This window comes from Vulpes vulpes, chromosome 11, assembly GCF_048418805.1.
Source record: "Vulpes vulpes isolate BD-2025 chromosome 11, VulVul3, whole genome shotgun sequence".
NCBI classification, from domain to species: Eukaryota; Metazoa; Chordata; class Mammalia; order Carnivora; family Canidae; genus Vulpes; species Vulpes vulpes.
The window spans coordinates 25,229,972-25,256,642 of record NC_132790.1 but is presented as its reverse complement, the minus strand read 5'-3'; the positions used below and the strand labels follow the sequence as shown (position 1 = coordinate 25,256,642).

At 40.6% G+C, this 26,671-nt stretch overlaps 1 protein-coding gene across 13 annotated transcripts in view; it reads left to right on the top strand.

Moving 5' to 3' along the window:
* The window catches only part of FAM168A (family with sequence similarity 168 member A), a 193,398-nt gene that overhangs the window by 150,699 nt on the left and 16,028 nt on the right, over positions 1-26,671 (top strand). For 7 of the 13 annotated variants that reach the window (XM_072727370.1, XM_072727371.1, XM_072727380.1 and 4 more), the window contains 2 exons: positions 15,731-15,811; positions 21,440-21,466. In XM_072727370.1, coding sequence (XP_072583471.1) covers positions 15,731-15,811; positions 21,440-21,466 — 108 coding nt within the window. The remainder of the gene's footprint in view (positions 1-15,730; positions 15,812-21,439; positions 21,467-26,671) is intronic. The other 6 variants (XM_072727374.1, XM_072727376.1, XM_072727377.1 and 3 more) reach the window with 1 other exon arrangement.

The window sequence follows — 26,671 nt, the reverse complement described above, 5'->3', positions numbered from 1 at the left end:
CTATTTCCTCTCCCTCTGCCCCTCTCCTCTATTCTCATTCTCTCTCTCTCTCTCTCTCTCTCTCTCTCAATCTCTGAATTAAGTAAATAAACCTTAAAAAGAAATGCAGACAAGAGGATTGGGCACAGTGTCCAAAGGGGGTGGCCTCTTCCTGAGTGATTTAAGTTACTGACAATCCTTGACTTTCCTGAGGAGCTTTGGAACCTTAAGGAAGAAGGCTGAGTGAGTAGTATTATTGCAATCAGTTCATTTGAGTACCCATTCCCTACCAAGTTCAATGCTAAGTGTTTCTTATATAGCTTAATGGTTAGGACTGCCTCGTTTTGAATATTAATTCCATCATTTGATTGCTGTGTATCACATGAATACCTGAAGATGCTACTGGAAGGCTTGATTAATGGTAGCTTAAACAAATAGAAAGTATATTTTTCTTACATAAAAAAAAATGTCTAAGGACATCTGTGTGACTCAGTCAGTTAAACGTCTGCCTGTGGCTCAGGTCATGATCTCAGGGTCCTGAGATCAAGCCCTGCATCGGTCCTCTGCCCCTCGTGCTCTATCACTCACTCTCAAATAAATAAAATCTTTGAAAAAAAGATTCTCTCTCCTCCTCTCACTGCTCCTCCCCCCACTCATGTGCACATGGTCTTTAACAAACAAAAAATCAATTATATTTTTATACAGTTGTAATAAATGATCCAGAAATGAAATTAACAAAACAATTCCATTTACAGTAACCTCAAAATGAATAAAATACTCAGGGATAAATGTAACAAAAGGAGTACAAAACTTATACTTTGAAAACTACCAAAAATATTGTTGAAAGAAATTAAGGATCCAAATAATTGGAAAAACATCCCATGTTCATGCATTGAAAGCCTTAATATTTTTAAAGAGGTAATAGTTCCCAAATTGATCTACAGATTCAATATAATCGCTATCAAAATCCTGGCTAATTTGTTTCAAGATTTTGACAAGCTGTACCTAAAATTCACATGGAAATTTAAAGGACCTATATTAGTCAAAACAATCTTGAAAAGAACAAAGTTGGAGGACCCATACTTCCCAATTTCAAAGCTTATTAGAAAAGTATGATAATAAAGACAATGTGGTTTTGGCATAAGGATGACATGGATCAGTGGAATAGAATTGAGTATCCAGAATCCAGCTCTCACATTTACGGTCAGTTTTCTTTTGTCTTTTTCTTTTCTTTTTTTTTTTTTTTAAGATTTATTTATTTATTTATTCATGATAGACATAGAGAGGGAGAGAGAGGCAGAGACACAGGCAGAGGGAGAAGCAGGCCCCATGCCAGGAGCCCTATGCGGGACTCCATCCCGGGACTCCATCCCAGGACTCCAGGATCGCGCCCTGGGCCAAAGGCAGGCACTAAACCGCTGAGCCACCCAGGGATCCCCTACGGTTAGTTTTCAACAAGTGTACCAAAAACAATTCAATAGAGAAAGAATAATCTTTTCAACAAATGGTGCTGGGACATGGTATATCCACATATGAAAGAATGAAGTATCTCACCCAACAGGCAAATATTAACTCAAATGGATCAAAGACCTAAATATAAGAGCTAAAACTATAAAACTTGTACAGGAAAACTTGGAGATAATCTCTGTGAGCTTAGATTTGGCAATACTTTCTAGTTATAACATCAATAACACAAACAGCCAAAGGTAAAAAATAAATAAATTGGACTTCATCAAAAGTAAAAACTTTTGGGAGGCCTGGATGGCTCAGTGGTTGAGTGTCTGCCTTTGGCTCAGGGCATGATCCCAGGGTACCAGGATCGAGTCCTACATGAGGCTCTCCACCAGGAGCCTGCCTCTCCCTCTGCCTATGTTTCTGCCTCTCCCTGTGTGTTTCTCATGAATAAGTAAATAAAATATTAAAAAAAAAACTTTCATGTTTCGAAGGACACCATGAAGAAAACAAAAAGCCCACAGAATGAGGTAAAATATTTGCAAATCATCTATCTGATAAGGGACTTGTATCTAGCATATATCAAGAACTCTTGCAACTCAGAAAGACAAAATCCAATTAAGAAATATGCAAGGAACCTGAATAGACAATTCTCCAAGGAAGATATACAGATGGCTAATAACCACATGAAAAAATGTTTGACATAATTATCAGGGAAATGCAAATCAAAACCACCATTAGATACCACTTTACACCCCTAGGATGACTAATCAAAAAGTCAGGTAACAACAAGTGTTGACAAGGACGAGGAGAAATGGAGGACACTCCTACTGCTGGTGGGAATGTAAAAAATAGTGTAGCCACTTTGGAAAACAGTCTGTTTCGTTCCTTAAATGGAATTCCTGTCTCTGACTTTGCTTGTATTGGGTTTTTGTTTTGTTTTTTTTGTTTTTTTGGTGTTTTTTTTTTTTTTGGTTTTGTTTTGTTTGGATGTCAGTCCTTATCTTTGCCTGTCAGAATCCTGCCATCTTACTGGAACTCAAAATCCAATTTCCCAACTGCTAGGTTGTGTATCTCTAGGTATTATAAAGTTGCCCTTCAGAATGCTTTTACTGATTCCCATGGCTTTAGATCCTCCCCAACACTTGATATTGTCACATTTAAAATTTTTGTTCAGTCTGATAGATGTAAAATATTTCTTTCCATTTATTTGCATTTTGCTGATAACATATGATTGAATATCTTTTCCTTTTCTCATTCTTTTCCCTAGTATTTGAATGATTTCTTCTGTGAATCTCCATAGTTAGAGTCTCTTGGCTTATTTTTATTTTCTTGTTGATTAATATGAGTTCTTGATTCAGGATACATTTGTTACAAATATCTTTTCTCTGTACTTGTTTTTTAAAAAAAAAACACACTTTTTTGGTTTTTAATTTTTTTTTAAGATTTTTTATTTATTTATTCATGGCAGACAGAGAGAGAGAGGGAGAGAGAGAGGCAGAGGCAGAGACACAGGCAGAGGGAGAGGGAGAGAAGCAGGCTCCATGCAGGGAGCCTGACCTTGGACTCGATCCCAGGTCTCCAGGATCACACTCCAGCCGAAGGTGGCGCCAAACTGCTGGGCCACGGGGGCTGCCCATCTGTACTTGTTTTTTAACTTTGTTTAAATTTTGGTGAGTTATATTAATCATCCTTTTGTGGCTTATCCTTTTGATCTCCTCTAAGAAATAGTTTTTTTTTTTTTTTAAGATTTTATTTATCTATTCATGAGAGAAACAGAGAGGTAGAGACATAGGCAGAGGGAGAAGAAGGAGCCTGATGTGGGACTCGATCCCAGGACCCTAGGATCATGCTCTGAGCTGAAGGCAAATGCTTAACCACTGAGCCACCCAGGTACTCCTAAGAAATAATTTCTAATTTCAAGGTCAAACTTTATTCTCCTGTTTTTTTCATAATAGTTTTTTTTTTAATTTTTTTATTATTTATTTATGATAGTCACACAGAGAGAGGCAGAGACATAGGCAGAGGGAGAAGCAGACTCCATGTACCAGGAGCCCGACGTGGGATTCGATCCCGGGTCTCCAGGATCGCGCCCTGGGCCAAAGACAGGCGCCAAACCGCTGCGCCACCCAGAGATCCCTTTTTTCATAATAGTTTTAAGGTCTTTTTTTTTTTTTTTTAATATTTAGGTCTTCGGTCTTTCTGGAATTGCAGAAATATGAGGTAGGCATCTAATTTTTTTCTTCAGATAGGAAGAACAAACATTCCACTATATTTTATTGAATTTAAGCAAGATTCTCCCCTTTACCAGATCTCTTAAAACAGAATTATAGAATAAAAGAGTGAATTGCCCTGGGAGGGAAAAGGGATTTATGGACCGAATCACGAATTTGCAAAATTTCATCTTGCTCTTTTATTTCTTTTTAGAAGATAAATACAGGGAGGATGGGAATCATTCACTAAGTAATCTCTAAAGTGTTGAGTACTTCCCATCTACCTTCATAGATGAAATAAATAAATGGTAGCAGTAGTAGTAGAAGCAGCAGCAGCAGCACCCTACTCCTGGAGTGGAGATTAAGACAGAATAAGCCAAATGTTTTCCATTAAAATTTTTCTCATACCCCAAACCGGCGAATATGGAGCTTTGGAGAAACTGTTAGGTTTATAAAGGATTTTTTTTCCCTTCAGGAACAGCACACACTTGGCTTTATGTGCTTACCTAAGGAGCAGTTTTATTATTGGCTTTAACATATTGGCTTTTACATTTTCTTATCTTTTCTTTGTTGTTGTTGATGGTAGTGGTTTTTTGCACGAAAGACATACCAAGTTAAGCCTCCTCTGGTTTTAGCAGCCTTCCTCTTCTAGAGCTCAGCCAGGGTGAATGACCCACACAGGTTGCTGGCTTTTTAACTGTAGGTTAAGTTCTCCCTGAAGATGCAACACAAGTCAGCACAATTGATCATGGTATTTCCTCTTTTTTGTTACCTCAGAAGGAGTTGCCTTGCCCTAACTGGGAAGAGCAGAACCTTACTTACGCCCTTACAGTTCCATGGGGCTCACTAGTGGGAGGTTGGATGGGTAGGCCTTAAATCCAATGTTTAGGCTACCTCGGATTCAAGTCTAGTGGGCAGGTCCCGAGCTAGCACTGCAGAATGGCTGTTTTCCTAGACCTGCAGTCTCGCTGGGATAGCACTCTCAACAGCCGGGCCTCCCAACTAGGAAGAAATTCAGATTCAGGCTGTTTTCTGGACCCAACAGATTCAAGAGTCCATTTAATTTATTTTCTTTCCTTATGCCTCTTAAAGAAGCAACAAAAAGCCTACAAAACCTATTTAGAATGTTTCCCATCTTCCATAGCCTTTCAGCTCATAGCAGTAAAAGTGAAGTTTTGCTATCAGGATGGTGTTTTGTAGGCTCTGTCTCCTAGACATCTTTGTTGTCCCCCCTCTCCTTTTTATCCCATTGTTATTGTTTTAGCTTTGCCTTTGGGCTCCAGCAGTAACTTCCTATCTGGCCCCTCCTCCAATCTCACCCACTCTGAACCCTTGTGCATAATTGCTGCTGGAGTAGGTAAAACACCAATCTGAAATTCCCAGTTTAAAATTCTCCAGTGAATTCCTGAGTGAAAAATTCCATCCCTTAATGTGGCACTCAAATCCCTTCACAATCTGTTTTCAGTCTACCTTTTTATCTTCTTTTTTTTTTTTTTTTTTTTTGCTTTTCCCTACACACTATAAATTCCAACTGTACTGAACTACTTGCCATTTCCCTAGTATGTCATATGCTTTCATGCTGTCATACCTGAAAGAAATATATATATTTCTTTGTCTCCACTCCTCCACACTTTTGACAAACTCCTCCCACTCATTGTTCAAGACCAATTAAAACGGTTCTTCTTTTGAGGAGCCATTCCCAGCTTTCTCAGACCTGTTCTTCCCTCCCTCCTCAGTGTACATCATTATGATAACACCCTATCATTCTTGTATTATATGTCATGCATATTACCTATAGATTAATATAAGTAAACTTTATTATTTCCCTATTAGACTTTAAGTTCCTATGTAAAGAACCTTACATCTGGTTAGGGCAGAGTAATAAGCATTTGCTAGATGTTAACTATGCTGATGTATAATGATGAAGAAATCTGGATTAACTCACTTTCAGCCTTCACTGATCACCCATCACCAGAATCTTGTTATGTCATTTGATTTTTTTTTTTTTTAAGTTGGGGGATAACCCATCAGCAGAAGAGTGAACAAGACAAGAAGAAAATTGAATTGCTTTAAGGGAAGAGGATTTATAAATTAAAGTCTGGCTAAAGGCAGGCAACCAGGAGAAGAGGTTGAAGGAATTAGATCTGTTGGATTTGGACAAGAGAAAGGCAGGAAGAATAACTGATATCTTCATATATGTGGAGGATTGCCCTGGAGCAGAAGGAAGAGACTGGTAGAACCGGGACCAGTATCTGGGAAGCTTTCCAGGGTTAGATACTTTATGAGGCAGATTTTTAGCCAGAGTAAAGAATTTCTTAACTTACAGAGCTCTCCAGCAGGAGCTTTGACTGCCTGAACAGGTTGAGCTGCCATCATTAGAAGGCTGTGCTGGCAGAGGCTCTGTGGCCAGCTGTGTGGGCCATTAAAAAGTATTCCTGTACTGGGTGGCAAATTGGACTCAATCACCTCTAAACCTCTTGTAACTCTATTTCCTTGAATATGTGTGATGCTTTTCAATAACATAAACATGAGCTGTATTAGTATGCTGAGCAGGAAAAATAGGTTTTTGTTTGTTTATTTGGGTAACTGAACCATCTTTGACCAATTTGACTCTCCAGAGTAATTTTCTGTTTTCCCAGATTATGAAGCTGAAACATGGGGCGGAGGTGTTGGTATGGCAGCCAAATCCAGAGGGTTTATGTTGAGTGGAATCATGTTTTGAGGAGAGGTGTAGGGAAGTTGGTAGGAATGGACTTTGTCTTACTCAGCAGGCCTGGGTTCTATCTCCACTCTCTATTTATAAGCTGTTTAAGGTAAGTCTAAGTTTCAGTATACTCATCTCTAAAATGAGACTATTAAGATTTTTCATAGAATTAGTGTGAAGATTAAATTAGATAAAGAAGGCCATAGTACTCCAAACATACTCAGATTCAAAATTATATTCTTCCTTTTGCCCTCTTCTTTTTGGGCAAATTGATTTTTTCTTTTTCTTGTTTGGGTTTTGGTCACCCTGGCCTTAGGGCAGGGAAGGGGGACAGTTTTTTCTTTTTCATCTTGAGCAGCAGACCTAAAATACCGTCTTTGCATAAGTGTCCCCCTGCTCACAAAGGAGTAATCCTCTTTGTCTTTGTAAACCAGGGAGTTAGTCTTGCACTAGCCTTTTGATACTCTTGCTTTCTTCCTAAGGATCAAGGATCAAGTCATTTCTGACATAGTCCTCTGATTTGTCTTAGTATTTCTAATTTCCATATTAATAAAAAATAGCTTTATATTTCTTCAGTCCTAATCCTAGTGACAACAAGAAGGGATCAGATTGCATTGACATGTATAAAGCAATGAAAACATATACATCAGAATCCCAGGAAACCTGATCCACTACTATAGCTTTCGGGATACAAAGGAGAAAAACTCATTTGTGTCCACTTATTTTCTTCACTCTTGATCTTCAAAGAATATAAGTACAGAAGGGGCAGACTTCCTTTCAAGGACTAAATCATAGTTATTTGGCAGGTGTGGAAAAGGCATTGCTTTTAGGATTCCCTTAACAGTTCCACCACTGACTTGCTAAAAAATCTTAGAAAGACACTTCACCTCTCCAAATCTCTATTTCCTTATCTACAAAATGAGGGAAATAACATTAGTGGTTTTTTTTTTTTTTAAGATCTTATTTTTAAGTAATCATTACACCCAGCATGGAGTCTGAACTCACACCCCAAGATACAGAGTTGTATGTTCCACTGACTGAGCCAGCCAGGTGTCCCAAACATTAGTGTTGTTTTGAAGCTCAAATGAAATAACATTTTAGGTATAAGAAGGTATAAGAATATCTTTTGTATGACAAATGGAAGAAATGTATATGGTGTATTATTTGAACTCTGTATCTTTATCTCTGATGAGCTTCCACAGATCCAGGTAGCCTTGGACAACTGGGACCTGGAATGCATTCTGCTCCCTTGGGTCTTTGAGAGTCAATGAGAGTGTCTTTGGAGTGTGCTAGGAGGAGACTTCCAACAAGGAAAAGCCACAAACTAGCAAGTGCTACTGTGGCCTAAGCTTATAACTCAAGTGGTGGGAGACAGTCTCCCCTAAGCAAGTAAATATATTATATAGTATGTCAGGTTAAGTGCTGTAAAGAAAAAACAGGATGAGAAGAATAGCGATTAATGGAAGTTGAGAGTACTATTTTATTTTACAAAGAGTATAAGGTGACCTTTGAACCGAGTTCCAGGAAGAGGGAATAGAAAGGATAAAGGCTGAAATGGGAAGATACTTGATACATTAAGAACCGCAAGGAGGCCAGTGTGGCTGGAGAGTAGGTTAGCATGGGGACAGATAGTAGCAGAGGAGATGAGAAGGTGGCTGAGGCCCAGGTGGGTCATTAAAAGGATTTCCCTGTGATTGTCATGGGAAGTTACAGTGAGGCTTAAAGAGAGGAGTGTCATGATCTGATTTAATGTTTTAACAGGATCACTCTGGTTACTGTGGGAAACAGACTGCACAGAATTAAAGGTAGAAGCAGGGAGACCAATTATGAAGCTACTGCAATAATCTGGTAAGAAAGTGGGTAGGCAACAAGAGATAGTAAGATTCTGAAAATATTCTGTAAGGTAGAATTGAAAGGATTTGCTGATGTGGATGGGAGAGAAAGAATAGTGTCAAGGATGACTCTAAGATTTTAGCCTGAGGAACTAGAAGAATGAGTTGTCATTTACTGGTGTAGAGAAAACTGCAAGGAAACATGTTTGGAAGGGAGTAGAAGGATAGAAAGTAAAGATTTATTTTTTAATATTGTAAGCTTAAAATAATAATAATAGATGACTTTGAATTCTTAACTATTTGCCTGGCTCTTGGTGCTTTGGGATCTTAACTAATTTAATACTTATACCAACTTACTAGGTAAGTAATAGTTCCATTTTACAGATGGGAAAACAGAGTGGCCCAAGATCACACACGTAATTAGTAGTGTTGCTGGAATTCAAACCGAAGCCTAGGTCTAGCTCCAGACACCACACTCAACCACTTACCATATAATCTTGATAGTATAGCAAGCATCCAAGTGGAGATGTTGAGTAGGCAGTTAGATACTATATGAGTCAGGAGTTTAGGAGAGAAGTCCTGTCTAGGAGTATGAAACTAAGACATAGTGACAGAATTAAGAAGGTAAATTAGGGCCATCCCGATAAAGGGAGACATGGTTATAAGAACTCAAAATTATGAGTTCAAGCCAGCAAAACAACCTTTGCCCTCAGGTGTGGTTAACCCATCAGCCCTGTTTCTTAGAACCAGGGAGAATACAAACCAGGCCACTTATGGATGCCCCCCCAAAATGCTACCTTTCATGCTTTTGTGTAGAATGCCCTTCTTCCCTCTTCTTTTTTTTTTTCCTTCTTCCCTCTTTTTAACCACAGCCAGGAATATCTAGTCCCCAGCATAATCCCTGACAGACAATAGGTACTAAGAAAACGTTGCTTAATGAAGGACCTTTCTTTGCCCACTCTCTGCCTTTATCATGACACTCTTCAGGCAGCATTCTAACTATCCACTTACCCATTTTTCTTCTTCATTAGTTGGTGACTCTCTCAAAGCCAAGGACACTGTTGGATTTGTTTCTCTTGTTTACAAACCTCTCATAGGGCAGCCCTGGTGGCTCAGCGCTTTAGCGCCGCCTCAGCCCAGGGCGTGATCCTGGAGACCCAGGATCGAGTCCCACGTCAGGCTCCCTGCATGGAGCCTGCTTCTCCCTCTGCCTGTGTCTCTGCCTCTCTCTCTCTCTCTCTGTCTGTCTGTCTCTCTCTCTCATGAATAAATAAAGAAAATCTTAAAAAAAAAACAAAACACCTCTCTCATAGCTCCAGTATACAACCCCCCTGGTAATCTCAGCATTGGATACCTATTTTATGCCTTATTTGTGCTAGGCTTTATAGAGATGCCAACATCATCAGCAACAGAAGGAGCAAGATGAATAATATCGCTTGGGGACAAGGAAACAAAACAAAACCAGGAGTAGGGAGGAAGCCTAGTTTACCATTGATGCCCTTTTTAAGAGAGGGAAAGCTGGTGGTGGTGAAGAGATTCTCTACTGGCCACAAAGACTATTTACCATAATCTTATGTTTGAGAAGTTCAGATACTACTTGTCCAGGCTAAAGTGTGGGGAGGGGAGGGGGTGGTGTGTTGACAGAGAATGGGAAGGAGGAAGTGACCAAGAGCCATTGTATATAAGCAAATAAGCCATAGCTATGTCTTCAGGGAGCTTACAGTTTGGGGAGCAGGGGCAGGACAGGAAATATAAACCTGCCAGTGATGTACAGTGTGGTAAATTCTGTAATTAAGGATGCATGTGTCTTTAAATCTGCTCTGTTCTAAAGGGCAGAAACTACAGGTAGAGTTCAGTGAAGTATGAAACATCATTTTCAGACAGAGTAGTCTCACAGTAGAGTAGGGGTCTCAGGAAAAGAGGGAGTTCATTGTCTGTAGAGATGCAAGGGCAGGGTTGAATGATCCCATGAGCATGTCACAGAGGAGGCTCTAGCCCCAAATGTGAGGGTGGACCAAGTGGCCTTTAAGGTGTGTTCTAGCATCAGCAGTCTGTAACCCTGAATCCCTTTCCTTTCTCTTGGCCTGAGGATATCATTTATAAGATGAAGAGGGTTGGAGGACCAAATAAAGCTCCTTCTATTCTGCCATCTTATATCTGCCAAATTCAAGTGAATGAAAAATAAGTCTACTTGGAAATACTGAAAGAGGATCCTGTAATTGCTCCCCAAAGTAAAAGGCATCTGAAATGAGAAAACAGGGGTGTAATTACCCTTGGCCACACAATCTCTCACATGAAGCTGAATATACATTTCAGCCATGAGACTGGATCGCTTTGCTTTTCCAGATTAAACCCCTGACTTTCTTCTTGATATAGCAGACCTCCATAATACTTAAAATCAGAAAATGACTGGGGGCGGGGGCGGTAAAGTGAGATCAATTTTCTTTGGAGTTGGAAAGGATTTAGGGAAAGGCACATTAACAAAGATACATTATTAAAGTGCAATATTTACAAATCCCAAAGAAGCTTTTAGGTATTTAGAGATTTAATCTTTGACTTTTAAAATCAGCTTTCCATCATCAGTCAAAATACCAATGAGCATTAAAAAGCTGCAGGGAGCAGTGAGACAGGCACTTACCTACTGCTAGTGCAAGTACAAATTGATAGTCTATCTAGGAAGCAGTTTGGCAAAGTAGGTGAAAACTCCTAGGTTGCCACTCCTCATCACTTCTGCTGATTTTGCCCTGTACTAAGTCCCATCATCTATTTCCAGGAGTTTGCAGTAGCCTCCTAACTGGTCTCTGCTTCTCTGCCCTGCCCCCATTATAGTCTCTTTTCAACAGAATAATGAGAGTGACCCTTTTCAAATGAAAGTCAGATCATGTTATTCTTCCGTTCAGACCCCTGTAATCTCTTCTCATTTGACTCAGAGTGAAAGTGAAATCCTTTCCCTAGGACTGTAAGGCCCTGTGTGAACTGACCAGCCCTTTATCTCTCTGACTTCCTCTACTACTACTGTTCCCCTCATTTGTTCCACTTCAACCATACTGGGATCTTTGCTGTTCCTCAGACACGTCCCATAAGCTTTCCACTTAGGGGCTTTGTACTATTTCCTTCATTTGAAGTGCTCTTTTTTTTCAGCTATCTACCTGGTTAACTCTATTTCCTTCAAGTCTTTGTGAAAATCTTACCTTCTAAATATGTCTTATACTGGTTACCCTATCCAATATCCTATTCAACCCTCCCTCCAACACTCTGGCACTTCTGACACCCTCTACTCTGCCCGTTTTCTTTTCTCTTTTCCATGGCGTACTTTGGACTGTGCTTACTATTTATCCACTGCCCTCTCCTACCCTTTAAAAATATAAGCCCCACAAGTACAGGTTTCACAGTGTCTGGCACAAAGTTGATACTCAAATATGGTTGAATGGATGAGCTTTAAAAATAGCAATGTCTTTTGACCTAGAAATCTCACTTCTAGACTCGTTCTTAAAATAATCGGAGATGTATTCAAATATTTATTTAGGTTGTTTTCATAGCTGTGTTTATTATACTGAAAAATTTCAAACAACCTAAACGTCTAAAACAGAGTGATAATTAAATGATTCGATCGATCTATATAATGGAATATTATAATGATATTTAAAGTAATATTTTTTAAGAATATGTAATTATATGGGAAAATGCTTATAATGTTAAAGTGAAGAAGTAGAATGTAAAACTACATATACCCACACCCTTCACACCATATACAAAAATGGATCAGTAATCTAAATATAAGAGTCAAGGCACCAGGGCAACTCATTTTGTTAAATGTCTGACTCTTCATTTTGGCACAGGTCATGATCTCAAGGTTGTGAGATCAAGCCCTGCATTGAGCTTTATGTTGGGTGTGGAGCCTGCTAAAGATTCTGTCTCCCCCACTCCCTCTTAGATAGATAGATAGATAGATAGATAGATAGATAGATAGATAGGTAAGCAAACAAGCCAAAACCGTAAAACTCTTAGAAGAAACCATAAGGTTAAATCTTCATGACATTGGATTTGGCAATGGATTCTTAGATATGACACCAAAAGTATGCAACAAAACAAAAAAAATAGGTAAATTGGACTTCATCAAAATTAAAAAATATTGCATATCAAAGGTATTATCAAGAAAGGGAAAAGACAACCCATGGGATGGGAGAAAATATTTGCAAATTTTTATATTTGCAAATGTTTGCAATGATTAGGGTTTAATATCCAGATACTATAAAAAATTACTAAAACTTAACAAAATCAAGCAGCTCAATTTTTTAAATAAGCAAATGTTTTGAATATGCATTTCCCCAAAGAGGTAATGTGAATGGCCAATAAGCACATGAAAAGATGCCCAACATCATTAATCATTTGGGAAATGCAAATTGAAATCACAGCATGAAGATACCACTTCATGCCTATTAGAATGACTATAATAAAAAAATAAAAACTATGTGTTGGTGAGGATTTGGGAAAATTGGAACCCTCATACATTGCTGTAAGAATATAAAATCGTGTAGCCTCTATGCAAAAACAGTTTGGTGGTTCCTCAAAAAGTTAAGCATATAATTACCATATGATCAAGTAATTCCACTCCCAAGTATATACCCCAAGGAATTGACAACACGGACTCAGAGAGATATTGTACACCAATGTTCATAGCAGCATTTTCACAATATCCATAAGGTGTAATCAACCTAAATGTCTAACAGTAGATGAATGGATAAAAAGATGTGGTATTTACAAACCATGGAGTATCACTCAGCCATAAAAAGGAATGAAGTTTCAATACATGCTAAAACATGGATGAATCTTGAAAACATTATACTAGGGCAGCCCCAGTGGTGCAGCGCTTTGGTGCCACCTGCAGCCCAGGGTGTGATCCTGGAGACCCGGGATGGAGTCCCACATCGGGCTCCTTGCATGGAGCCTGCTTCTTCCTCTGCCTGTTTCTCTGCCTCTCTCCCTCTCTCTGTGTCTCTCATGAACAAATAAATAAAATCTAAAAAAAAAAAATATATATATATATACACACACACACACACACACACACACTAAAGGGAAAGAAGCTAGGACGCCTGGGTAGCTCAGTTGGTTAAGTGATTGACTCTTGATTGTAGCTCGGGTCATGAACTCAGAGTTGTGAGATCAAGCCCTGCATTGGGCTCTGTGCTGGGCGTGGAACCTACTTAAGATTCTCTCTCGAAAGTGGAACCCTCTTAACATTATTGGTGGGAATGCAAACTGGTATAGCCATTCTTGAGAATGGAGGTTCCTCAAAAAGTTAAAAACTACCCTAATAATCCAGCAATTGTGGTACTAGTTATTTACCTAAAGGATACAAAAATACAGATTTGAGGGGCACCTGGGTGTCTCAGTCAGTTAAGCATCTGCCTTCATCTCAGGTCATGATCCCAGGGTCCTGGGATTGAGGCCCAAATCGGGCCCCCTGCTCAGTGGGGAGTTTGCTTCTCCCTTTGCCTCTGAAGCTTCTCCTGCTTGTGCTAGCACACTCTGTCAAATAAATAAAAAGTCTTTAAACAAAACAAAACAAAAATGCAGATCTGAAGGGGCACATATACCACAATGTGTATAGTGTGTAGCAGCATTTTCAACAATAGCCAAACTCTGGAGAGAGTCATCTATCCGTTGACTGATGAATGGATAAAGAAGATGTGATATATATGTACAATGGAATACTACTCAGCCATCAAAAATGAAATCTTCCCATTTGCAACGATGTGGATGGACCTAAAGTGTATTATGCTGAGTGAAATAAGTCAGAGAAAGACAAATACCATATGATCTCACTTATGTGTGGAATTTAAGAAAGAAAACAGATGAACATATGGGAAGGGGAGGGGAAAATGACAGGGGGAAATAAACCATAAACACTTTTTTTTTTTAAAGATTTTATTTATTCATCAGAGAGAGAGAGGGGCAGAGGGAAAAGCAGGCTCCTTGCGAGGAGCCTCATACAGAAATCAATCTCAGGATCATGTCCTGAGCCAAAAGCAGATGCTCAAACACTGAGCCCCCCAGGTGCCACAACCCTAAGAGACTCTTAATAATAGAAAACAAACTTAGGGTTGATGGAGGGAGGTGGAGGGGGGTGATGAGCTAGATGGGTGAAGGGTATTAAGGAAGGCACTTGTGATGAGCACTGGGTATTGTATGTAAGTGAATAATCACTTAATTCTACTTTAGAAACCAATATTGCACTGTATGTTAACTAAGTGAAATTTAAATAAAAAAAACTCTCCCTCTGTCCATCCCCTTCCCCCCTCTTTAAAAAAATGTGAAAGAAGCTAGACACAAAAGGGCAGTGAATGATTTAATTTATATTAAATATCTAGAATAGGCAAATTCATGGAAATAAAGTAGATTAGAGGTTAACAGGAGCTATGGGGAAAAAGAATGGGATGTAACTGCTTACTTCGTACAGAATTTAGAGTGATTAAAAAGTCTTAATAACAGCGGGGATAGTTGTACAACATTATGAACACAATTAATGCTACTGAATTAATTATATACTTAATATGGCTAAAATCCCAAATTTTATGTTACATGTATTTTGTCCAATAAAAATTTCAAAAAAAGGGGTTCCCCACTGGCTCAGTTCATAGAGCACATGACTCCTGATCTTGGGGTCATGAGTTCAAGCCCCACATTAAGGAGTAAATTGTACTTAAAAAAAAATCTATTAAACATTTAAAAAAAAAAACTATATATAATAGGCAGTAGCAGGCTGGATCTGGTTTGTGGGCTTTCTGGAGCCAATTGTGAGCATCTTTTCCCAGCTACCGCTTTTGACATTAGTAGCTTGAAATTGGCCATGGTGGGAGTATTTCTACCATGGGACTTAGTGAATGCTACAAATAGAGCTCCACTTCAATCCCCTCAAGCCAGTTGTTAAATATTTACCAGAACACCACTGAATATATGTATATAAAAATGAGTAGGAAACTATCTGGAAGGATAGCTGTTACTACCCCTGGGGAGCGGGGTAGTGTTGCAGCAGGAATGAGAATAAACTTAGGCTTTTTACCATATACACTTCTATGGTGTTTCAGTTTTTTTTTGTTTTGTTTTTTACAGTAAATATAGAGACATACAGTTCTTTTACTGCTTTTAAAAAATAGAAAAATCTGCATATGTTGGGATTGTGGTATTGGTGAGTTTTCTCATAGAGTTAAAAGCTGGTCACAGGGCAGCCCCGGTGGTGCAGCGGTTTGGCGCCACCTGCAGCCCAGGACGTGATCCTGGAGACCCTGGATCGAGTCCCACGTCGGGCTCTCTGCATGGTGCCTTTCTCTCTCTCTCTCTCTCTCTCTCTCTCTCTCTCTCTCTGTGTGTGTCTATGAATAAATAAGTAAAAAGTCTTTTAAAAAATTAAAAATAAATAAAAGCTGGTCACATATACTGTCTGAAAAGGCCCACAGTGAGGCTGAAGGCCAAGCCTGGGACTTGGATTCTGTTTCCTTTTCTTTCCCAACTAATTGGGGTTTTTTTGTTTGTTTATTTCTTCATAGGTTACCCTACAGCCTACCCGGCAGCAGCCCCTGCCTACAATCCCAGCCTGTACCCCACCAATAGCCCCAGTTATGCTCCAGGTAAGGAGAAAGTGGAGACCTCAGTGATGCCTGGGGTGGGAAGTGGGCTCTGTTTGGAAAATCACACCCACCTGTTGGCCTTTCCCTATCCTTAATTGTCTTGGACTCATCCTGTCCAAACGTGATTCTCTTGGGAGTCCCCTCTAATAACTGGGGCAGTTGAGACTCAGGGTTGGGGTGGGAATAGAATCTCCTCCATTCTCCTTAGGATTTAAGATTGGCCAATCTCTTCTCCTAGCATATCTGAGACATGCATCCTCCTCACAGAACCTTTTCTGCTCTCCTAAACAATGTCCAAATCCACTCTTTGCTTAGTTTTCCCTAAGACTGCCATTGAGACACACAGAGATGCAAATACACACTCACCAGACTTCCTGGATATGGATTTGGAAGAGAGTGAGAGACTTGCCACCAGAGGATAAAAAACTGGTTTTTAAGCTAAGGCAAGGAACCTATATTTAAAAAATAAGAAAGGCCTAGCACTCCTTCAATAGAGATTGAAATAGATTTGAAAATGTTGAAAAAGTTTTAGTTTAGGCTAGGAGCAGTGCAGAGGTCTTACCACTGATACTAACCCTCTTACTTAGCAGGTGCTTTAACATTCAAGGGGCTGGAAAAAGTATGGATGCTGCATTTAGAAAGTCCTGGGTTTGAATCCTGATTACTCAGCTCACTAGTTTGTGAAGCCTTGGACAAGATACCTCATCTTTCAGAGAAATGTTACTCACCTTAGAGGTGTAGATGGTTTTATCTGAGTTCCTTTTCATTTACTCAACAAATATTTATATGTTGAATGTCCTCCACATTAGAATAGAGAAAAAGAGCCATCTTTGCCTAAAATAACTTACAGTTCATTTGGTAGTTGGCATATAAACAAATTCATAGCTGTGTGATGAGTATTTGTGAAGGGAATACCTGTAAGAAGAGAGGAAGCAGAAGAGAGAACAACAATCTGCCTGAGGTTGAAAGTGTCCAGGAGGCTTCACAGGGGGCCTAGCAATAGAGGCCTGAGTGAGGGAGAAGCAGGAAGCATTCTTTTAAGCATACAAAGGAAGAGTTGGGCATTCCAGGCAGAGTAGAGCCTAGGCAAAGGAATGGTAGTGTGAGGATGGTTGAAGCACACTGGGGTGGGGGTGGGGGTGGAGATAATAGAGGGATCTGAACTACAGATGTCAAGTGTATCCAATCAGCTTTAAATAAAAAGCATCTCTAGTCTTCCGTGAGACTCAGCTCTATAAGCCTGTGGAAACCGAGCCTTGGAAATCCCTTTCACAAAGATGGCGCTGAAGACGAAGAAGGAAGCCTCTGCCCCTCCCAAAGCCGAAGCAGCAGCCAAAGCAAAGGCTTTGAAAGCTAAGAAAGTGGTGCTGAAAGGTTTGCACAGTCACAATAAAAAGAAGATCCGTAGGTCACCTACATTCTGACGACCCAAGACCCTGCATCTCCGAAGGCAGCCCAAATATCCTCAAAAGAGCGCCCCCCAGGGAAAACAAGCTTTATCATTATGCCATCATCAAGTTCTCCCTCACTACTGAGTCAGCCATGAAGAAAATAGATGACAACCACACACTTGTTGTGTTCATTGTGGATTTCAAGGCCATTAAGCACCAGATCAAACGGCTGTGAAAAAGCTCTATGACATTGATGTGGCCAAGGTCAACACCCTGATCAGGCCTGATGGAGAGAAGAAAGCATATTTTTGACTGGCTCCTGACTCTGATGCTTTGAATGTTGCCAAACATCATCTAAACTGAGTCCAGCCGTCTAAAAATCTAAATTTTTTCACCATTAAAAAAAAAAAATGAACTACAGACGTCCATGGCCAAGATGTGGAACGGCCTTGAATGCCATGATAACACCCGTTTTCTTATTTAATAATGATTATTCTAGAGTTAAAAAGCTTGAAAAGACCTTAGAGATCCTCCAATTCAGCCTTTTCTCTTGACAAGGGAGATCCAGAGACAAGCAGTGTTTTGTCCAAGTTACCCAGTGAATCAGCAATAGCATATGGACTGGAACCCTTGGCAGATCTTCTGGTTCTTGGTCTCATGTTTCTCTGTGCCAGTCTAGCACTCATCCTACCATCATTCCCTTTCTTCTAGAATATTTGTATGAGAGAAGAACATGGACTATGTCAGAACACCTGAATCTGAGTACTGTCACTTCATAAATTAACAACCTTAAATCACCTGACCTCTCTGAACCTCATTCTGAACCTACTTCATTCTGAAGGAGGGATCATTTTGTAATTGAACACACATGCACATACTATGAGCCCCCTCTTTCTTGGGAGACAGGAACTATTTTAATGCAAATAAGTGATGTTAACCCCCTGAAGTGCTTACATAGGTGTGTCATTCCATAGACATTTATTTTGGCCTTCAAATGCCCAAGGCACTCGAAGATACTGGATGTGATTTAGACTTGAGGGAAGTAAAGTCATTGCCCTCAGAGCTTGTGAGGGTAGCAGTTATCCACAGGCTAAAAAAAAAAATCTCTATCTCAGCATTAATAGTTTATTCTGTATTCACTTTTAGTCAATAAGATATATATTTCCAAAAAATGTATAATATGAGGCAGAAACAATAAAAACTGCAGAAATTAACTCTGATAAAAGATTTAATCAGATTTGTTAAGTTCTTTCTTAAAAACTACGGCATTTTGATTATCAAGTATCTCACAATATAGAAATGATTTTTTAAAAATGATTTTGTTTATTCATGAGAGAGAGAGAGGCAGAGACATAGGCAGAGAGAGAAGCAGGCTCTGTGCAGGGAGCCCTATGTGGGACTCGATCCCGTGACTCTAAGACCATGCCCTGGGCCAAAGGCAGATGCTCAACCACTGAGCCACCCAGGCGCCCCTAGAAATGATTTAAATCTAAATGCTATGAGATCTGTGAATTGGCTGGTCTAAAATAAAATTAGGTGAGTAGTTGCAGAAGGTCAGCTAAGGTCAGGAATGAAGAAGATACATTGTCTGTATAGTCAAGAGGTCACCAGTGACCTATAAAGCAGAGTTGATGAGATGGAGAGGCTGGAAGTGAAAAGCAGGTAGAGCCTGCTCTTACAAGAGGCTTGGCTACAATACAGGGGCAAGGAGAACAAGGGGAGGTGGGATTAAAGGAGGCAGTTTTTAGATGAGAGCGTGGTGAAGTAAGTGCTGATGGGAAGGAGCAAATGGGGAAGACAAGTCAGAGATGTAAGAGGATCCGGGCCTTCAAGGAGGCTATGGTGAGGTGGGAAACCTAGAGTTCTGTTCTCTTCTTTGTTTTGGGGAGCAGGTGGAGTGGGGTGCCTCACACAGGATGGCAGCTGTTCCTCTCAGACTAAAGAAGAGGTCACAGATGGCTGTGCTTAGAAAAAGTCACCCAGTGGAAAGTGGAGAGTTCTTGTCTAATAGTTTTGATTTGCCAAGAGAGAGGTGAGGGTTCTTAAGGAGAGAGGTCAAGGTATGAAAGCCTTACTGGAAAGAAAAGGTAACAGCTTTGTAACAGGAAGCCTCACTGAGGGTGGAGGCCGTGAATTCATCAAGGCTTTAATTTTCCAGCACTGGGGCATTTTCTCATAATGTTTAGGACTTACGGTGATCGTTTATGGAATTGTTAAGGATAGTTTGGCAAGAAAGTGGAAGGACAGAGAATAAAAATAAATAGGTAATATTTGTTGAATGGATCCTATGTGCCAGGGACTATTTAAGCTTTTTACGGATATTGACTTGTTACCTATTACAGTAAACCTTTGAAGTCATTATTATTATTAATCTCATTTTCCAAGTGGGAAAACTAAAATTTACAGGAGTTGGGAACTAGCCTAAAGATTCAAACCCAGGAGCTACTACCACAGCTGCATTTGCTCTGCAGTCAACCAGAGAGAAATTAAAGGAGTTAAACTAGAGCAACCAGACTAAGGAGAACAGACAGGAGGAGCCTAGGACTGTGGAATAAAGAGATGAGATTGGAAAGCTCCAGGCATGTGTAAAGTACTAATAAAGTCTTAATTTTAAAAATAAAATAATCAGCCCAAGATTTTTCACAATTTTGTGTTTTCAAAAGTTCAGCATATTTCTAAGCTATGATTACAGCAACCTGACCATGGGTTTCCTTAGAAACCTGTACAGTCCACTATAGAGGGTTGTGTTAGCACATTGTGTCAGAAAGCCCCAAATTAGGAGTTGGAAGGACTGGGTTTCTAGCCCTAACTCTTCTACTGATTTTGGTGTGACCTTGAGCAGATTCTTTTCCTTTGGAGTTAGACACGCACACACACACACACACACACACACACACACCTGCACGCACAATTGGTCTTTTTCACATTTTGGGAGGCCAGCTTCTGCATTCACTAGGTCTCCTGACTGCCATAGGGGAGCTCCTGCTGAGGAAGAGCTGGCTCAAGGACAGAGAGGGCAGTGTAGGTTACTCTCAGCTTCCTGCCAGAACCAGCCATTTGTGATGCCATGAGATGCCTGCAGGGTAAAAGTCTGCAAAGGAGCCAAGCTCTCAGGTTTAAATTTCTCTCGGCTTCTTCAAGGAGACCAAGAAGTTGCTTCAGAAAGAGCTATTTTTAGCAGCTGTGAGTACTCTAAGATGTCATCTGTTCAGGATGCAGGGAAACATTTCACTCTTTCATTGGTTCTGAAAGCAATGTAGGTACTTGGAGCTTTTTTCTGAGTTCTTAATGACTTCAGGGATCTTATTTAAGAACTATAGGGCCACCCCTCCCCCCCAAAAAGAACTGTTTGGCCCTGCAGGAGGCAGGGGCCAGGTTTTCAGAATCTAGAAACCAAAGGATATATCGCATTATTGGTAATCTTACTTGAAAATGAAAGGAAAAGATAAACAGAATAGCTAACATAGATAGAAATGAAACACATAGTCACAAGAGGTCTGTTTATAAATCACTTTCATCTACTGTCTCACTTGATTTCATGGCAATTTTATAAAGTACAAATATATTGTTCCTATTTTGCATATGACAAACCTTAGGAAAAACAAGGGAAAAGAATATGCCTGCCATATTCCAGGCACTGTGCAAGGCATGTTACAAATGTTAATTCCTACTTCAGTCTTGTGTGAGTTGAATCTTCCTGCTCCCAGTTTTGCTCAGAGGTTAAATAACTTGTCCAGAGTTGCACAGCTAAAAAGCAGAGGAGCTGGAATTCAAACCCAGTCTGTCTGACCCTACAGCCTATGCTCCTTCTGTAGCACCGCACTCTCCTGGAGGTTTCAAGTGAAGTATCTCTGCATTGGTCCTAGCCTTGTGGGGCTTTACAGAGAGTTCTTCAGAGTCCAGAAGTGATTATTTTGTCCCTGAACCTTACTTCCTCTAGTACACAAAGCCTCTGTCATGTGTGAAGTCCTTCTACAATTCAGAGAGCACTAACTTGAGTCAGCTACCTGGAAGATGCCATAGCATCAAGGAGGCACTTCTCAATGAATGGGCTTTCCTGGATGGCAAGTCTGTCATTCCCTCCAGGGTAGAGGCACTTCACACCGTCTGCATTCACTGTTTTTTATGTCACCTGGGGGAAACTGCTATCTTGAGACAGTCTGTTTTTGTAACTGCAATGTGTACTACTTTGCACAAATTCTTAGTGGTAATTTCAACTAACATTTCTATCCAACAGAGTTTCAGTTCCTGCATTCAGCTTATGGTAGGAGAGCTATTTTTCCTCATCTGTATTATGGCCTATGAATGTGTTATCTCATAACAACGGTAGATCCCCTCTCCTTCCCTCCCCAAATCCCATTCCTTAGGCTTGGGCTCCCCCAGGTGGCTCAGCAGCAGTTCCTAAAGCATGCAGGAACATGTCTGATGGTGCAAAATCATGGGTTGGAGACACACATAAACCGTCCCCTAGGGCAGCAATGAAGGATCATGGCACTAAAAGGCGTCTTTCCCCTTCCTCACCTCTGGGGTCCCATCTGACCTAGGTCAAAAACTTTCACCCTAACTTGGCTACTGAATTCAAGCAATCAAGTGAACAAAATTCTTCAACCTGTATGGCTCCTCTGTTGGCTTTGTGGCAGCTCTTGTGGAGGAGTACCTGGATTATGCCTATAAGAACCCAAAAAAAGCAGTCTGCCCCAGGATCAGATTTTCTATCTCTGTTGGCAGTCTGACATGTTTGAAGACCTGGTTGACTTTAGATACAATCTGTTCCCTTAGCCCAGATCTTGAGCTCTGGCTCATTTTCAGGGCATTTTCCTGGATGGTGAGAGGTGAGGGCCAAGTGTGCTAAATAAGCAAGGTCCTCTGGGCAGTGTGGACTCCAGGCCTAAGGCACCACAGGAACTTCTGGGCACCTGTGAGGGTCCCAGCAGTGTAACTGGACTAGGTCCTTTTTGTCACAGACAGTAAGGGACCATGGAAGGGAATCACCACTTTCACTACCCTCACCTGGGCTGCTCAGGATAATGTTTTCATTAAAATCTCTGCACACTTTCTTAACTTTTAATCTTGAATTATTTGGACGTTAAATATTGAATTTGTGTGTGGCACATCTTTCAGGAGATGAGCTGTGAAAATTTCTCTTTGCCACTGCTGTGGGCTGCGTGATCTTGGGCAATTTACTAATGTCTCCAGGCCATAGGTAGTATTTTTTCCAGATGCTCTCTTAGGTCCCGTTAAGTGTAAACAGCCTATCCTCTTATAATTATTTTATTTTATTTTTATTTTATTTTATTTTTTTATTTTATTTTATTTTATTTATTTGTTTATTTATTCATAGAGACACAGCTAGAGAGAGAGGCAGAGACACAGGCAGAGGGAGAAGCAGGCACCATGCAGGGAGCCCGATGTGGGACTTGATCCCTGGTCTCCAGGATCACGCCCTGGGCTGCAGGCGGTGCTAAACCACTGCGCCACCGGGGCTGCCCTAATTTTTTTTATTTTAATTTTTGCTAGTCACGGACCGGTTTCTCTTGTTATTTATGGGAGTCCATTTTTTGTTTGTCTCAGGATATATGAACTTGAACAGAAGTCTCCATAAAAAGTGAGAGAAACTCTCATGTTTCCTCACCCCTCTAATTATAGCATCTTAAGTAGAAATACTAAAAAGTATGTGTGGGACTCTTAAAAACTGTTTTGTGCCAGACCCTACAACTGGCCCTTTAAAGATACAGACCATAAGTCAAGGACCTTATTCTAAAGGAGCTCACAGTTTAGTGAGGGAGACAGATAAGCCAGCAAGTATAGGAGCTTCTAAGAATCACAGAAACTGGGATAGCAAACCATATGTATGTGCAGAGGCTGTGGTCAAAGGGTGGGGAAAAGAAAAGACTTCATAGTAAAGACAAACTCATGATTGATAGATTAATAGATTTTTACCATGTGGCATTTGGGGAAATACATACCAGGAAGAGTGAACAATGTGAGCAAAAATACAGAGAAGTGACATGACACTCCTTGGCATAATTTTGGAATGATAAAGTTTGTGTGGCTGTCATGTGGGGTTGGAAAGTGAGAACAGTGAACGTCTAGAGAGATCACAAAGCTAGGTCATGAGGGGCTTTGAATGCCATAAGAGAAGTTCAGCTTTAGCCTAAGCAGTGGAGAACCATGGAATGTTTTTAAGATTTTGGGATTAGGTTTAAGTCTTAGAAATATCTCTTTATTGCAGTTTGGAGATTGGATTTGGCAGGTTTAAAAACAGAACAATGAGGAAACAGTTGTAGTGGTTAAGAGCTGATGAGAACTTAAATGAAAGCTGCCCATAACTATGGGGTTGGAAGATGGGCAGATACCAGAATTAGAAACTGTAAGACTGGATGACACTTTACTTTTGATCCTCACATCAACAGTATGAAACAGTCAGGGAGGGATTATTACTGCTATGTTTGAGACAACAGAGCTGAAGTTTAGGAAGGTTAGGTGGGAAAAAAAAAAAGAAAGGTTAGGTGACTTGCCCAAGGTCCGCCAGCTAATAAGTGGCACAGCCCAGGCTAGAACTCAGATTTCCTGACTTACTGCATTATTCAGGATGATGGTCCCTTGCTGCCTCTCTTCCTTGTAAGTGTGCTTAACAGATTGTTCAAGTGTCAGAGGGCATGAGGGCCCCCGTATCCCGGGAAGTGAACAACCCAGCACCTGGATGTGGGCAGCATGCTGTGACTGGGCCATGGCCCTTCACCGCCAAGGGTTCTCTCTGTCTCTCCTTTCTAAATTGAGGAATGACACATATATAGTAGTACCTAAAGCACACTATAGCCTCAAATGTATAGCTCAATAATATTTCACATATGTATACACTTGGATTTAACTACCATCCAGTTCAGAATATAGAACATTTCTAGGAGTTCATACCTTCTATGACACCCAAAAGCAGGCATGCCTGCCAGAGCAGCCTCCTCTCTTACTATACTTCTAAAGTTTCTGTCAGATTGTCTTCATCCCACAATTGAGCTCTGAATTGCTATCACCAACAGAATGGGTTACTTTAGAATTGTACATGGAAGACAAAGATCGTATAGTGCAACCAACCAATGAGGAGGTCCAGTTGACAGCTAATATTTGTTTTTTCTAGTCTTCACATTTATTCAGTTATTTAAATTATTAAGTATTCAGATATAGAGAGAAATATAGAAAATACTAATATTTTTTTTCTTTTTTAATGAAACCAGAAGAAAATGCACACTTCTCCAAGAACATACATAGTTTACTTCATTCAATCAGTTAGATAAGACATAATCAAAGGCACAGTCGCACTTGCTTCTTTCCTGGTTAATCTGGAATGTTATTTTATTGTGTGTAATGCTGTCTTGTTCACTCTCTGGTTGGCGTGTGGCTGTGTTGCATCCCCAGCTGGCCCATAAATACCTTGTGTGCGGTGACCATGACCCACGTGTGTTCCTGTCCACCGTGGCGCTCCCCTCAGTGCTGAGTGCAGTGTAGGCTTCAGTTACTCTTTGGTTAATTTTGATTTACTTAAATTGTCATGCAGTCCTTCAGACTAATGTCAGACTTTTGGCTTATGATGAAAATTATGGTAAAGTATACACCACTTGGGGAAAAAACTGGACTGGAACAGGACCCAAACTCTCTGTGGCTAAATTCAGACCTCCTGCTTTCTTGTGTAGTCCCTATGGGGTCTTGAGGACATCTGACTACTCAGAACTACATGTTTCACTTTTTAGAGAGTAGTTTTGAATGACTAAGGCTTTCCAGCCACATTGAGTGGAAAGTTCTAAATTTGGAGACATCTTGATAAATTTTTCAACACTAATTGGATCCTTTATTAATCCCGACTCCCCACCCCCAGCCCCACCCCATGCTGGGGAAGAGAAACCTAAGATAATTGTTTAAAATTGACTGCCCTCCTCCCAGTGTTGCCTGCAGAGCCATGTCTTGATGTCCGGCAATGGCTTTGGACTCTGCATGGAATTCTGCTGGATCTCCATTTCTTCTGCCAGAATTCTCCTTTTAGTGTCACTTTCCTGCCCATGATTTCCTTCTCATTTCTTAGCATCTGCTGTATATATTGCGGGCCATTAATGCAAGTACAGTGTCAGCCCAAAACAGCTATACTTCTAGCCTTTCAGCAAAACAGTCCTTGACCTCCTCCTCTGGCCCCAGTACTTCCATGACTGAAGGAATGAGAGGCATTACCTGTTATCTGGATGGGCAGGGGGGTTATGGGATCTCTCTGGAGGTGGACTGTCCTTGCCCTGGTGGAATTAAAATGTATAGGCATACTTCTCATACCACCCTGTTTTGCCTTAGCCCCTTGTTAAAAATGTTTCAAGTGTATACAATTGTTGCTAGTGTAGCCTCCCCCCACACACACCCGGCCGCCAGTCCTGCTCTTCTTTAAAACTCCTTATGTCTAAGATCTTATTTGAGTGCAAAAGATACTGTTAAAATGATTCTTCCTACTTTAAGTAGAAATTTGGGTCAAGAATGGTTTCTCCTCTAGGAGAAAATATATCAAGAGAAATCTCTAAAATGTAGGCTTTTTCCCCCCCTTTGAAACCCTCTCTCCTCTCTCCTTCCCACAGGATACCACGAAGGTAAGTTTTTTGAGTCATTCCCCACTTCTAGATCATATGAAGCATCATCCTTCAAATTTCTCAAGCTGAGCTTCAGGTCAGCCTGAGAAGTCTCTGCAGATTTCTTTCAAACTGGGCCACATCTCTATTTTATACCTGCCCCAAGTTTGACATATAATTTCTTAATAGCCCAGCAGATCCTCTCTAATTCACGAGAAGACATCTCAGGGCACCAGGAGTACCTTTAGCAGGAGGATGAAAGGTGTGCAAGAGGGTTTTCTGTCTGGCCCAAGCAGGGTGCACAGGAGGAGTAGGAAGTACCCCACTGGACAGCCTGTACCTTCTGAACTGCCAAAGCTCAGTCCCTTTAGAAGAGATGACAGTCCAGCAAGGTTCATGTTATGTGGTAGTTCTCTTGAGGTCTCTCTTTGACAACAGCTTATTAAATATCTACCCCTAGGTGAGATTTCAAGCATAAAAAAGGAGTACTCAGTTGATCTGGCCTAACACACAGTCAAAGGCTCCAGGTTGCTACATATTACTAAAAAAGCCCTTAAGGACTATCCCAGAGCCTTAGGCCAGAATGTCAGGCAGTGGTATTCATAGGCATCTTCATGGGTTTTGGTAGGGTGTAGAAAAACCTGGCTTTCTCAGTGAAAACTCAGAATTCCTTACTTTCAAATCATTTTGAAGGCTCACTTCAGCACTCCTCCCAACCCACTCACCCATCTCAGAAAGGCTGAACCATCCTGTGTGTCTGAATCAGGGACCTTTGGGTTATATGTTTCCATCCAGCACAAGACCCTTGCTTTGTGTCTGTGATTGGTGGTGCCCACTTCTTATTTCTGCCTAATGCCATTCTTGTGTCTTCC